Source organism: Chlorocebus sabaeus, chromosome 25, assembly GCF_047675955.1.
Source record: "Chlorocebus sabaeus isolate Y175 chromosome 25, mChlSab1.0.hap1, whole genome shotgun sequence".
NCBI lineage: Eukaryota > Metazoa > Chordata > Mammalia > Primates > Cercopithecidae > Chlorocebus > Chlorocebus sabaeus.
In genome coordinates, this window is record NC_132928.1 from 50,458,712 (window position 1) to 50,474,314 (window position 15,603).

The 15,603-nt window shown below is 40.0% G+C and overlaps 1 protein-coding gene and 1 pseudogene across 3 annotated transcripts in view; one reads left to right on the forward strand and one right to left on the reverse strand.

The window, feature by feature from the left end:
• Positions 1-15,603, reverse strand: part of SOAT1 (sterol O-acyltransferase 1) — a 67,100-nt gene that overhangs the window by 21,554 nt on the left and 29,943 nt on the right. For all 3 annotated transcript variants that reach the window (XM_007989336.3, XM_007989335.3, XM_073011738.1), the window contains 2 exons: positions 3,174-3,325; positions 900-959 (listed from right to left, as the gene is read on the reverse strand). In XM_007989336.3, coding sequence (XP_007987527.1) covers positions 900-959; positions 3,174-3,325 — 212 coding nt within the window. The remainder of the gene's footprint in view (positions 1-899; positions 960-3,173; positions 3,326-15,603) is intronic.
• On the forward strand, positions 13,525-14,605 carry LOC140710312 (large ribosomal subunit protein eL21-like; annotated as a pseudogene).

Consider the following 15,603-nt stretch of genomic DNA (forward strand, 5'->3'; position numbering starts at 1 on the left):
AAAACAAAAAACAAAAAACAAAATTTTTTTTTTTAGTTAATGTGTAATTTTGTTTATTTTTCATGTACAAATTCTATCACTAAAATCCTAATTATAATGTTTAAAATAAATTTTCTTTTCCCTTTTATGTGAAAAACCTGCGTTTTCCCCAGATGTAAATTTTAAAAGATTAATTCCTTCAAACTACAGTGTGACAGAACATTGAACACTATACATTACATGCTTAGAAAACACTAAACAGCACATTACATGCTTAGAAAACAGGTCTTCTTATCTACGGGAAGTAGTAAACATCAATTTGACTCACAGAAAGTAACTTTTGATAAGCATAAGATGTCTTTTTAAAGAAAAGTACACTTCTTTTTTTATTGAGACAGTCTTGCTCTGTCACTCAGGCTGGAGTTGCTGGGTGTTGCACCTGTCGCTCAGTCTGGAGTGCAGTGGCACAATCTCGGCCCACTGCAATCTCCACCTTCCTGGGCTCAAGCGATCCTCCTGTCTCAGACTCCTGAGTAGCTGGGATTACAGGTATGCACCACCAAGCCTGGCTAATTTTTTGTAGAGAGAGTCTTGCCATGCTGCCCGAACTGGTCTTTGGCAAACTCCTGGACTCAAGCAATCTGCCTGCCTCAGCCTCCCAAAATGCTAGGATTATAGGTGTGAGTCACAGTGCCAAGCCCAGATAACCATTCGTATCCCTAACTCCTCTTTCGAAACTAGATACAGAACCAGAAGATCAGAAAGGAACAAGAGAGAACATACAACAAAAAACCCACTAATGATATATATAGATACAGAACAAACTCATTACATATCCATATACTAAGCAATGATTCTGTAAGAATAGCTTTTTTAAAAAATTCAAACATATTTAATTAAAAACAACTAAAAATACTCACTCTAAGAGAGATCGCCTTGCAATAAAAATCTTTCCTTGTTCTGGAGGTGCTCTCAAATCCCTGAGAAGAGGAAAAATTAAAACAAGATATAAGTACTTCAAGTATTATAAGAAATCTAATCACACAGATAAGAGAATATACCAATAACACCATCTAACATTAATTGACCAATGACCTTTTCACTACTAGGATTACAGGTGCCTGCCACCATGCCCGGCTAAAACAGATCCAAATATTGTGTTACAGTTTTTATGTATGTTATTTCATTTACTCCCTCTGAACCATGCTGTGAGGTAGGTACATACACAACTCTTAAGAACGGAAAGTTCGCCACCCCCAGCCCCTATGGACTTTGGCAATCACTTTTCCTTCTTGTAGAGAATGGAAAGGTCGCCACACCCAGCCCCTGTGGACTTTGGCAATCACTTTTCCTTCTTGTAGAGATCCCCTGAGGTCATAGACAGGCCTCCAAGCACCCTCTACTCCAGGTCATATATACTGTTATTGATCTGTCCTCTGAAACTGCACTGATGTTTACCATACCCTTCTTGATATCAAAGTACTTCCAGCAACTCCCAACAGCCTCCTGACCTTAAAGGTTGTTGCAAGTTACTAAAAACTCCCATTTTAACATCTTGCTCATCTTCTTTAGGGCTTTTGGTACTACTACCAGCACTTAACTATAATTGGTCAAAACTATTCTCCAGAACATGAGTCTATGCCTCTGAACCGGGACACAACACCGAGAAGAGCATGGAAAGGCAAGTTAACACATACTAGCCTTTGATAGCCTTCACTTGATTATTCTGGATGAACCATCAATTAGAAAAGCATATACTAATGGCACTGTACTTTATTACAAGTATTGTATACAGTGCAATAGAGAGGCACACAGTGATATGGGTTTTTTTTTTTTTTTTTTTTTTTTTGAGTCAGTCTCACTCTGTCGCCCAGGCTGAAGTGCACTGGTATGATCTCAGCTCATTGCAACCTCCTTCCCCCAGGTTAGAGTGATTCTCCTGCCTCAGCCTCCCGAGTAGCTGGGATTATAGGCACTTGCCATGGCACCCGGCTAATTTTTGTATTTTTAGTAGAGACATGGTTTCACCATCTTGGCCAGGCTGGTCTTGAACTCCTGACCTCGTGGTCCACCTGCCTTGGCCTCCCAAAGTGCTGGGATTACAGGCATGAGCCACCGTGCCCAGCCATGATATGATTAAGAGCAAAGACGCTGGAGCCAGACTCTAGGTTCAAATCCCTGCTCTGTAATTTTGGACATTTAATTAAGTACTCTGTGCTTTAGTTTCCTAATCTGTAACATGTGGATAGTTATAGTTATCTGTCTCATAGGATCACTGTTTGGTTTAAATAAATTCATGATGTAGAACACTCAGCAAGTGTTGGCTATGTTGTTTTATTAGTCAGTCTTTTTTTTTTTTTTTTTTTTGGAGACAGGGTCTCTGTCGCCGAGGCTAGAGTGCAGTGGCGCGATCTTGGCTCACTACAACCTCTGCCTCCCAGGTTCAAGCGATTCTCCTGCCTCAGTCTCCTGAGTAGCTAGGACGACAGGCGTGCATCACCACGTCCAGCTAATTGTTGTATTTTTTGGTAGAGACGGGGTTTCACCATGTTGGCCAGCCTGGTCTCAAACTACTGACCTCAAGTGATCTACCCACCTTGCCCTCCCAAAGTGCTGGGATTACAGGTGTGAGGCACTACATCTGACCTTATTAGTCAGTGTGTGTGTGTGTGTGTGTGTGTGTGTGTGTGTGTGTGTGTTTTGGAGACAGACTCTCTCTCTGGAGTGCAGTGGCACAATCTCTGCTCACTGCAACCTCTGCCTCCCGGGCTCAAGTGATCCTCATGCCTCAGCCTCCCGAGTAGCAGCAATTACAGGCGCCCATCACCATGCCCGGCTAATTTTTGTATTTTTTAGTAGAGACAAATGGTTACATAACCATGTTGGCCAGGCCAATCTTGAACTCCTGACCTCAGGTGATTCACCTGCCTCGGCCTTCCAAAGTGCTGGGGTTACAGGCGTGAGCCACTATGCCAGGCATCAGTCTTAAAAGAGGCATGCATGTATGTTATAATTTATACGTAAAGACAAAACTCCACTCTCCTTCAAACGGTTAAAGAACTTTCCCAACGTAACACACAGCCAATAAAAAGTGGCACCAGGGTGTGAACTCAAGCATATTTGCTGCAGTCCATTTTGACCACTAAACTATACTGAGTAACTGTTTACATTAAAAGAAAATAACACACACTTACTTCGCTCTATGGTTGTTTTTCTCTCCTTCAAGAATAGAAAAGGTTGTGAGAGCACACCCACCATTATCTAATGATGCTGATTTTTCAATGAGATTGGTCACAAAATCATCAAAGTGACTGCCAACTTCCTTCATAAAAAATGGCTTCAATTCCTAGAATTTTAAAACAAAGAAAAACATGGGGAACTAATACATGCTTGTGAGTCATTAGCATTTCTCTAAAGGGCTCCCTTAAACAGAGCTGGATCAAAAGAAAGGCACAGTGAGTTCACAGGAGTAAAAGCAAAAAATCAATTGCTGTATCTGACTTGAAGTTTCAGAAACAGCTACCTAAAGAGCAACATAGTGATTTATACCCTTTTAAAATGTATACCCCTTGTAAGCATAAAACAAAATACCTCAGCCTCCCAAGTAGCTATGATCACAGGTGTGCACCACCACTCCCGGCAAATATTTTATTTTTTGTAGAGACAGGGTCTCCCTGTGTTGCCCAGGCTGAACTCTAGGGCTCAAGCGATCCTCCCACCTCAGCTTCCCAAAATGTTAGAATTACAGGCAGGTGCCACTGTGCCTTATCCCCACGTTATAATTACCATGATTCTAAGTTCTTTTTTTTTCTTTTTTCTTTTTGAGATGGAGTTTTCCTCTTGTCGCCCAGGCTGGAGTGCAATGGCATGATCTTGGCTCACCGCAACCTCCACCTCCTGGGTTCAAGCGATTCTCCTGCCTCAGCTTCCCGAGTAGCTGGGATTACAGGCATGCGCCACCACACCTGGCTAATTTTGTATTTTTAGTAGAGATGGGGTTTCTCCATGTTAGTCAGGCTGGTCTCGAACTCCTGACCTCAGGTGATCCGCCTGCCTCGGCCTCCCAAAGTGCTGGGATTATAGGCATGAGCCACCGCGCCCAGCCCAGTATTGTAAATTTCTTTCACAATCTCCCTCATCTATGACCCCTAACCTCTGACACCTCAGATGGTAGAGAATATTACTTATAAGGTAACTATTTTAATATGATCAATTCATGTATTTTCTTTTCTTGAAGTAACATTCATATGTGAGTAGTTTAGGTATCCATATGTGAGATAAAATAACAAACAAAAAAGCCACATTTACTCATTTCTGCTTGCCAACACAATTTCACAAAGTTCTTGACTCCATGACGATACACAGCTTTCCAAATACTTTTAAGACAAAATAAAACACATACTCCTCCACATCTCTTGCCTAAGTTACTATATTCCTTGAAGATAATAACCCAAGCCTTGCCTTTTCCTATAAATAAAATGACAGTAATTATATTTCTATAATCTATAACCAAATATACTCTTACACCAAACCTTAACATATTTCTACTCTAATATAACTTCTAAACAAACGTAATTTTACATATGCGAAACCCCCACCACCTATACATAAACAGTAGACTAAAATACAGTGCCAGAACAGGCTAACAAAACCTCCTATAAGACTACTCCCAGGCAGTAGGCTCTGTCTGCAGTTCTCAATAAGACTTCTAAATATAATACCTTTAATTCTTAAAAAGCTTTTCTTTAGTTGACAATCACGGCGACTATGAAGGGGCTCAAGAATACACTGCCCAGGGTCGTCTGGAGCATTGCAGGGAAGTGGAGGCTTGGTATAGCACAGGCCCTTTGAACCCAGGCCCTTTGAACCCCTCTGGCTCCGCCATGGTTGCAGACGACCGGGTGAGCTTCTGACCTCCCACTTGGTTGACAGTCCTGAATATTATTCAGCTATCTGCTTTCACCACTTGACAAAAAAGTGAGTTCTTCCTTGAAACTTTTTTTTTTTTTTTTGAGATAAGAGTTTCACTCTTGCTGCCCAGGCTGGAGAGCAACAGCACCATCTTAGCTCACCGCAACCTCCGTCTCCCAGGTTTAGGCAATTCTCCTGTCTCAGCCTCCTAAGTAGCTAGGATTATAGGTATGCACCACCACATGCAGCCAATTTTGTACTTTTATTAGAGATGGGGTTTCTCCATGGTGGTCAGGCTGGTCTCGAACCTCAGGTGATTCACCCGCCTCAGCCTCTGAAAGTGCTGGGATTACAGGCGTGAGCCACCGCACCCAGCCTGAAACTTTTATCTTTTTAAATAGAGATGTGGTCTCACCATGTTGGCCAGGCTGGTCTCAAACTCCTGGCCTCAAGTGATGTGCCCACCTCAGGCTCCCAAAGTGCTGGGATTACAGGTGTAAGCCACTGTGCCCAGCCAAGACTGTGTGTGTGTGTGTTTTATAAAGGGGAATATCCTAGTTAAAAGATACTACAAAGAAAAAGATATGTGAGGCTGTCTGATTGGCTAGGTGGTACAGGTGTTTTCCCTTTCAATTTGATTCTATAAACAAAGCTCGGCAGGATAGAAACTATTACACATGGATAACGGTCTAGAACTGAAAACACACAGGATAGCACCTGACACAGTTACCACTCTCCAGGTATTTGTTGTTCCAACCTCTCCCCTTCAGTCTGAGCTAACCTATGAGGAACAATAAAACAATGTACAATGAAAATTGTAATTTAAGCAAATCCTATCATTTAGTGCTTTTATTGTTAACAGATAACTAAACCTACCACATTCCTTTACATGGCATTATAATTACATGCCTAATGTTCATTTCCTAATGCCCTTCTCCTCTTTCTCTGAGGAATTAAAGTTGATAGAAGGTGCTGCCACCGGGGCACAAGGAAGAAAGAACTCTGCTCTGTGGATGCTTACGTTTCCTGAATCTCCTCCTTTCACAGATCCTAGCAGTGATGACAATAACGAGTGACTGCTTATTATTGTTACTCCCTTTGTAAGAGGGAATATTAAGAAATACAGTATAAGAAACAGTCCACTTCTGCCTTCTATCACATGAAACTTGTTAATTAGAACTCAGTATGTGATCACTAATAAATCTGAATAATGATGTCTGGTATCAGTAACTTGAAAATAATGTTGAGGTTATAGGCTTTCTAATTTGCTTATCTTTTCAATCTCATATCTACTGATATTAATTTCATGCAGCCAGTGGACTCTGACAGCCCTCGCACCATGACAGATGGATGGAGAGAAGGAAAGAAGGGAGAAGAGGAAGAGGGGAGGAGGCAGTTAACTAGAAACTAGAAAAGGTGCTTATTTAGGTAATCTAGTAAACTATATTTTACAGCTTAAGGAAACCTTTTGTATTAAATAAGCAGCTGAATTAGATAACCTTTAAGATTCCAAGAATAAGGATCAACCATGATACAAAGACCCTATGGTTGGAACACATAGTTAAAGAAACAAATGATAATGATCAGAGATAAGGCTGGAAAAGCAAGTAGGGACTAGATCATGGACCTTTAAGCCATTTTAAGAATTTATTTTATCCTAAAGACATCTGGAAGCCAATGACATTTTAAGTACAAGATTTATAAACATGTTCAGATTTGCATTTTAGAAAGATAACTCTTCTACCTAAAAAGGCTTCCAGGCAAAGATTACTTTGGACTGAGTACTGAAATGAAAAAAGGTCAGGGTCATTTATGGGTAAATAACTCTTTCAAAGGTACAGAGACATAAAACAATCTTAAAGTATGCTGAAAGAAAAAAGCAAAGTAAACCAATCAGTAAATAATATTTTCAGTGTCTAAAAAAAAAAAATGTAGGTCCCTTGATCACAATTTCTTCAAAAATGGTTTTAAAGAACATTATAGTCTAACTCCACAAGGTCATATTATTGCTAGTCTAAAAATTATTTCTCTGATTTGCTGCCTGTCTTTGCATAGAGAATCTTTTAATCTTGGTGGCATGGTACCAGAAATCTGACCTTTCTGAGCAGAACAAATAACACAATAGAACAGGTAATACAGTGCTTAGGACTTATACTAAATTGACTCCTCAAAAAGGTCTCCTGATAATTCACTCTAAAGTTCTTCTATTCTCCTCTCTTACCGAATCTCATTCTTTTCCTTCATTGCACTTACTTTGAAATTCTATATATTATTACTTTTTGGCATCTCACTGCCTGCCCCCCACCCAACTGATTTTAAACACCATATCTTTTTGTTAACTGATCACTAATTTTGTATTTTTAGTAGAGACAGGGTTTCACAATGTTGCCGAGGCTGGTCTCAAACTCCTGGCCTCAAATGATCTGCCTGCCTTGGCCTCCCAAAGTACTGGGTTTACAGGCGTGAGCCACTGTGCCTGGCCAAAGAACATTTTTAAGGTATCTAATTAAGTCACTGTTCCCCTTGCTCATGCATTTTATATATAGTGTTCTCAGCATGAGAACAGAAAATACAACTTCTTTAAAATCCCAGCACTTAATGTACTACCTGATAGACAAAGAAACCAAGTAGGCATTCATTAAATCGAACTGCTAAACATTCAAGAGTAACAGGACAGGTACCTGTCTACCTTTTGTAAGTGATGAAATCATAAAGCACAATAAACTGACTTTCCCAAAATTCTTCAAAATAGACTAGAGATTCTTACACTTGTGCATTTAAATAAAATGAGGAAAGGCAGAAAGGAAAATATCAGAAAAATGTATGGCCACACTTGCATAGCAAAAAGGTGAAATTTGACCAGTAGATTGGGGCAGCAAAGAAAAACAGACAGCCATAGTAGAAACTGTTATCTGTCAACCCTATCAGTGCCTACCCCTTTCTTAGTACCAGAATCCCTGATTTCTATCTGGGCACATGACTGCTTAGAATAAATAAACTTCCCAGTCTCTCTTTGCACCTAGGTAGCCAATAAGATACAGGTGGAAAAGGTTTGTCAAAGTCCACAGAAAATTTCCTTAACAGACAGCAGATACCTGTTCCTTACTCCCACTCCTTTCCTTCCCTCAATTTTGCCACTTGGAACTCAGATGAAATGACTAGAGCCATTTGGACAACGAAGAGGACCACAGCCTATGAATGTGAAACTGCCTTTGCAAAAGACTATGACAGTGAGACACGTCTAGCATGTCTGACTCCATCATGCTTCTAGCCTCACAGGCTGGCCATCCTCGCTCATTCCTGAGCAGAGGCCAATCTAACTCTGGGAGAAATTCATAGTTCAACTTTGATGTAAGGAGGTAATAGTCCCTCGTTGGGAACTGAAACCACCTTTGTAACACTAAAGAAATGCCACAAGATTAGGATTATGGGAGGGACCTGAACATCTTCTGAGATGTTTTTCTGATCTTTGAATTCTGGCAACTGACTAGCTTACCCCCTAAACCCATGACCGGTCCTGTGACCCCCACCCAGAGGCTGACTCTGTGCATGAGAACTGTTTTCCACACCCCTATGATTTCAACCCCAACTAATCAGCAGCATCCATTCCCTAGACTCCTGCCTGCCAACTTATCCATAAAAACCCAAGCCTCTGAGTTCTCAGAGGCTGGTGTGTATAATAAACTCCTGTCCTTCCATTTGGCTAGCTTTGCATTAAACTCCTTCTCTACTGCATTACCACTGTCTCAGTCCATTGGTTTTGTCTGTGCTGAGGGTAAGAAGAACCCATCAAGCAATTACAAATGGTGAGGTAGGGAACTAGAAGGAACCAAACCAGGGTCCTTGAGGACCATGGAGTCAGTACCAGCTATGGACCTCCTACCTCTGAATTGTAGACATTAGAAAAAGAAATTACTAATCTTGTATAAGCCCCTATTATTTTGTTCACTATTACAGCAAAACCCATTCTTAACTTATACAATAATCAAAGGATTTCTGAGCAGAAAATACTTAGACTTGTCTCTCTAGCAGTCGGCCAATAAATCAATAGATAAGCACTATCCAAAAACTTTTTTTTTTCCTTTTTGAGATGAAGTTATGGTCTGTTACCCAGGCTGGAGTGCAGTGGTGTGATCTCAGCTCACTGCAACCTCCAACTCCTGGGTTCAAGTGATTCTCCTGTTTCCAGAGTACTTGGGACTATAGGCCATGTACCACCAGACCTGGTTAATTTTTTTGTGTTTTTTTTTTTGAGATGGAGTCTAGCTCTGTCGCCCAGGCTGGAGTGCAGTGGCCAGATCTCAGCTCACTGCAAGCTCCGCCTCCCGGGTTCACGCCATTCTCCTGCCTCAGCCTCCCGAGTAGTTGGGACTACAGGCACCCGCCACCTCGCCCGGCTAATTTTCTGTATTTTTTAGTAGAGACGGGGTTTCACCGTGTTAGCCAGGATGGTCTCGATCTCCTGTCCTCGTGATCCGCCCGTCTCGGCCTCCCAAAGTGCTGGGATTACAGGCTTGAGCCACCACGCCCGGTCATTTTTTTTGTATTTTTAGTAAAGACGGGGTTTCACCATGTTGGTTGGGCTGGTCTCTAACTCATGTGATCCCCCAGCCTCAACCTCTCAAAGTGCTGGGATTACAGGTGTGAGCCACCACGCCTGAACCAAAAACTTTTCTAGAAGGTGTTACTTGAATGACTGAAAAAACATGGCGAGAAACTCTTATTTGCAGACATGACACCTGAGTCTTTTTATTTATTTATTTTTTTGAGACAGTTTCACTCTTATTTCCCAGGCTGGAGCGCAATGCCATGATCTCGGCTCACTGCAACCTCTGCCTCCTGGGTTCAAGCGATTCTCCTGCTTCAGCCTCCCCAGTACCTAGGATTATAGGCATGCGTCACCATACCCAGCTAATTTTTGTATCCTGACTCTTACTCATCACAGTTTGATCATTTAATTGCGGGGCAATAGCATAAGGTACTGATGTGAAAAAACAATATTTGAAATGCTATATGAGAAGCAAACAGAATATGTTGCTACAATTTTTTTTTTTTGTTTTTAAGACAAAGTCTGGCTCTATCACCCAGGCTGGAGTGCAGTGGTGCCATCTTGGCTCATTGCAACCTCTACCTTCTGGGCTCAAATGATCCTCTCACCTCAACCTCCTGAGTAGCAGGACTATAGGCACACACAACCATGCCCAGCTAATTTCTCTATTTTTCTATAGACACAGGGTTTTGCCATGTTGTCCAGGCTGGTCTCAAACTCATGAACTCAAGTGATCCACCTACCTTGGCCTCCCAAAGTGCTGGGATTATAGGTATGAGCCAATGCGCCCAGCCCAAAAATGTATTTTTAAGAAGTTGAAATAGAAAGTGATTTTTTTCATCCTTCTAATATTCACATGAGATCTAACATTCCCTCTATAAAGTTGTGTACATTAACAAAAGTTCAACAAACACCAATTAGTAAAGGCATTCCCTTTGCCCGTCTTAACATACTCATTTTTCTCTGAAAACTACTCTCAGAACCGAGGACAGGCATCTAATGTTCAGGCCAGGGCTATACTATATGACCTTGTCCTTCTGGCCAAAATTCAATTATCTCTCTTATAATAAATCTGATGTTCTGAGCTTTGAAAGAAAGTGAGTGGAAACTTTATTATATTGAAATATCTAAAGTATCTAAACTCTTCCTACTAAAATCCTTACTCTTTCCAGAGCTTGAACGTTCATCTTCTCCTAAGATTCTGTGAGATACATTAATATCATTTGAATATATTTTCTTTTATGCCTTCAGGAGTTTGAGACCAGCCTGGGCAACATAGTGAGACCTTGTCTCTATTAAAAACAACAACAACAAAAGCAAAGCTAATTAAACTGTTAATGTAAGTTGGTTGGGGCTTACTCATATGAATCTCCCTTGGACTGTTCTAAGATCTTTTAAAGTCTTGTTACAACACAATTCTAAGGATTTCAAAAGGTCATAATCAGAGTTACACAAGTTTGTATGACCCCACTGGCATTAGATAAAAAGTACATCCTTAAAACTTTTTTTAACAACCATGTTAGACCTTGAAAAGACCTTAAGAGATTCAGTCAGTTCAAACCACTAATTTCAACACACTCACGTCATCACTTCCCTCACTCCTCTTCCCTTTAGACCAAAAGGTTTGCTCAATGCTTGAGGAACTTCTTCACGCCTGTCCTTAATAAGAGCTCCTCTATCTACACATTTACTTTTTCAGAGTTCTTTGTTGGTTGCCCAATTTGGCAAATAATATAGGACACTATATTTAAATTTAAATTTCAGATAAATAACTTCTTAGTCTGTCTCAAATACTGCATGATTACTAAAAAAGTATTCATTGTTTATCTGAAATTCAAATTGGACTGGACATACTGTATTTTACCTGACAACTCTAGTTCTGTGGAGCTGAAACAGCAGCCAATGAGATTTATCGACTATTTCTTTACAATAACAAGCAGTGAATTCTGAAAAAGCTTTAGTCAGCTACACAATTATGACATAAACCTTGAGAGCTAAAAGGGACCTTGGAGACAACTAGTGCAATGCTCTCACTTTAAAGATCAAGGAAAGATGAAGTGACAACCAGGAGGAACATGACACAAATTACAAATGACCAGAAAGATTCCTAACTTTCAGTTTTTAAAAATTATTTGTAAAAACCCACAACAGAAAAGGAATTAGTATGTGAAAAAACAGACCAAGTTCATGGCTCTGAACAATGTTCACCTACTTATCATCTTGAGTCCTTCCATGTTAGTAAATGTCAAATAAAGCAACAACTAAAAAAAGGGAGCAATTAGAGATCTCTTATAAATGGGATAATTTAAGTAAAATTATGTATATAAAGTACGTAGTATAAAAGCTCAGTCTGTAAGAGGACTTCTTATAGTTCCCTTCTCCTACTGGCTCATCTGTTTCCTCAGTCTAAAATACTAAAATATTACAACAGCTTCCAATCAATTCTGACTGTCTCCAAACTCTATATGCCATCCTGAACTTTCACATCAGAACAGTAGTCCTACTATATCTTGTTCAAAAACATTGCAATTGGCTGGGTGCGGTGGCTCACGCCTGTAATCCCTGCACTTTGGGAGGCCGAGGTAGGTGAATCATTTGAGGTCAGGAGTTCCAAGACCAGTCTGGCCAACATGGTGAAAGGCCGCCTCTACTAAAAATACAAAAATTAGCCGGGCATGGTGGCACATGCCTGTAATCCCAGCAGCTGGGGAGGCTTAGGCAGGAGAATCACTTGAACCCAGGAGGCAGAGGTTGCAGTGAGCAGAGATTGCATCACTGCACTCCAGCCTGGGCAATACAGTGAAAACTCTGTCTCAAAAAAAAAAAAAAAAAAGAAAGAAAAAATTACAATTAATAAACAATGGTAAAATAGTCAATCTCATTAGACAGTAAATAATTGACAATTTTAAAACTTCTAAGTCAAATCACCTAAAGTTCACCAAATGACATTTGGTGACTCATTCAGAATAATGTACGGTCTAATACATATAGAGTATATAGTAGGGGTATAAACTAAGTAGTTAGGAATATAGAGTAGAGAGGACATCATTTCAACTGGAGTGTTCAGAAAACTGTAGAAACAGCAAGATTTGACCTAAAATTTGAAGGATATACATTATTTTGATTGGCGGATGGAGAAAGAAGGAATTTCAGATAGAGCTACATGAATGAGGGCATAAAAGTTGAGAAAAAATGCTTTATAATCTAGCCTCAATTTTTCAACTTTTTCTTGCCATTGTGCCCCAATAGAGACACAGATGCCCATTCAGTGCCCTAAAATATGTACAGTGTAAGTTTTCTAACACCATTATCTTTGTTCAGGCCAATACTTCCCTTAACATCAGGGAACAAGTCTTGCACAACTCTGCAACCCTTATGTCACTTGCACAATACACACATTAATACGAGCTAAACCAAGGTCCACCTTTCTTTCAGCTTTTCCCTTACTTCATTCATTACTTTCTTCTTCTAATCCTCCTAAGTGACCAAGCTAAAAGATTTCATAATTTTATTAATATATAAAGCAGACAAGTAGAATATTCTTTAAAAAGTTTTAACGTAAATCCTTGGAATATCCCCCCATTATCTCTCTTCCTGCCACCCCTTTCTACCCCTTTTCCCTAAAACCTCTACTTTCTACCCCAAACTCCCTCTCGCCTTTCGGTTTGTGATTCTGTATGGGAAAAAGTTCTCCTCCCACTTTAGATTTTTCAATAGAGGAATGACAGCAGAGACAGACTTACTTTTCACCTATTTGAAACTTTCCCTCACAAATAGAACATAATAAGGTTTTGTGTTCTTGATAAGAAGGGCAGGAACAAAAGAGGACAAAGGAAGAATTGAAAAGGGAATAACAAAAATGTAGGTATCCTGCCTGACTAGAGAAATAAGAAGGGTCAGAAACACTCTAGTAAACCACAAAAACAAAATTTATTTTAGGCCAAGTGTGGTGGCTCACGCCTGTAATCCCAGCACTTTGGGAGGCCGACGCAGGCAGATCACGAGGTCAGGAGATTGGGACCATCCTGGCTAATGCAGTGAAACCCCATCTCGCCCTTTAGGCCGGAACCACCATCTTCCAGTAATTCACCAAAATATCGAACACAAAGGGAAAGAGGAGAGGCACCCGATGTATGTTCTCCAGGCCTTTTAGAAAACATGGAGTTGCTCCTTTGGCCACGTATATGTGAATCTATAAGAAAGGTGATGTTGTAGACATCAAGGGAATGGGTATTGTACAAAAAGGAATGCCCCACAAGTGTTACCATGGCAAAACTGGAGGAGTCTACAATGTCTACACCCAGCATGCTGTTGGCATTGTTGTCTACAGCCAGCATGCTGTTGGCATTGTTGTAAACAAACAAGTTAAGGGCAAGATTCTTGCCAAGAGAATTAATGTGCATACTGAGCACATTAAGCACTCTAAGAGCCGAGATAGCTTCCTGAAACGCGTGAAGGAAAATGATCAGAAAAAGAAAGAAACCAAAGAGAAAGGTACCTGGTTTCAACTGAAGCGCCAGCCTGCTCCACCCAGAGAAGCACACTTTGTGAGAACCAATGGGAAGGAGCCTGAGCTGCTGGAACCTATTCCCCATGAATTCATGGCATAATACGGGTTAAAGAAAAATAAAACACCTCTGCGCTGAAAAAAAAAGAAAAGAAACCCCATCTCTACTAAAAATTACAAAAAATTAGCCAGGTGTGGTGGCACGTGCCTGTAGTCTCAGCTACTTGGGAGGCTGAGGCAGGAGCATTGCTTGAACCCAGGAGGTGGAGGTTGCAGTGAGCCAAGATCGTGCCACTGCACTCTAGACAGGGTGACAGAGAGAGACTGTCTCAAAAAAAAAAAAAAAAAAAAAAAAAAACCTAGTATGTGTCTATACATTAAATATTTTTATTTTCTTAGCCAAAATTATAAATTAGTCATCAGAAGAAGTTGCATAACAAATCATTAAACAATCTCTTATGATGGAGAAACAAAGCACTAATTGGAAAAGACATTCACCAGAAATGACCTTCATCACTGTAGTGCTGGAGGCTTACACAGGTAACTTAATGGAATTAGGTAAAATAAAGTTTAACACCCTATTAACTGGAGTCTATACCCACAATTTCAAGTGCAGTAAATAAATCTTTTGAGTACCACTTTATAAAGCAGTACCATAAGCGATTACATTGTAGTCATCACAAATATGCCTACAGGATGATGGAAGGAGGACAGCGTAGATCTCTTAATGTTAAGCAAATATGTTCTTTAACAAATTTGCTGTGACAGCATCATCCTTGGACTCAAACAGTACTGATTTCCAACAAATTAGATGAAAGTACAAATACTACGCCCCTGGCCTTGGATGATAACTGAAAAACTAGTTCTGATAATAACAAAGACGTTGACATCAAAGTGAGCTTAAATAATCTGGCATACATTTCATGAAATATGATTACAAAAATATTTCTAAATCGAGATTATTCTATAATTTTATATGTACATATGCATGTAACTAAATAAATAAAACAGGGCTACTTCATCTTCATCACTGGATGTTTATACAGTCAAACTGGCCAATAAATTTTGCAAGTGATCTTCTCCTTGGGAAAACAGGAGTTTGCTTTGGATTTTAAGTCAACTTACATCCAGGTATTGGATCATAACGTTTTTTCAAAAAAATGTTCTTCGCCCTCCACAATTTCCTGAGGGTACTGAGGAATTCTGGTTTGTAGAACTATTTATCCCCACTTCAAATGATTTCATGATTTTTTTTTTCGAGTGGTTATTTCTATTTCCTTGACAGGGAATCTACTTCTAGATTTAGATTCAACATTTATTGGAGGGCTGCTATTTACTGTGAACCATGACAGATACTTTCATAAAGCACTAATAAAGACATTCAATGCTATCAACTATTAACCATGGGTCACTAAAACCAAGATTTGCTGATAAGTGCCAGAAAATGCCAGTGATAGATGAGATGGGAGAGAAAAAGGCAATCTGGATCCTTATGCAGGATGACAAGTCAGCCGATCTTATTTTCTTGTTCCACAGGATAATGGCAACTGATGAATTGCTTAAATAATTATCTGAGCAATTTAGCATTAAAAATGTTACCAAACGAAACTCTATCTAAAACTCTACATTTTTGTTTCTAGAAGAGGGAGTTACTTGC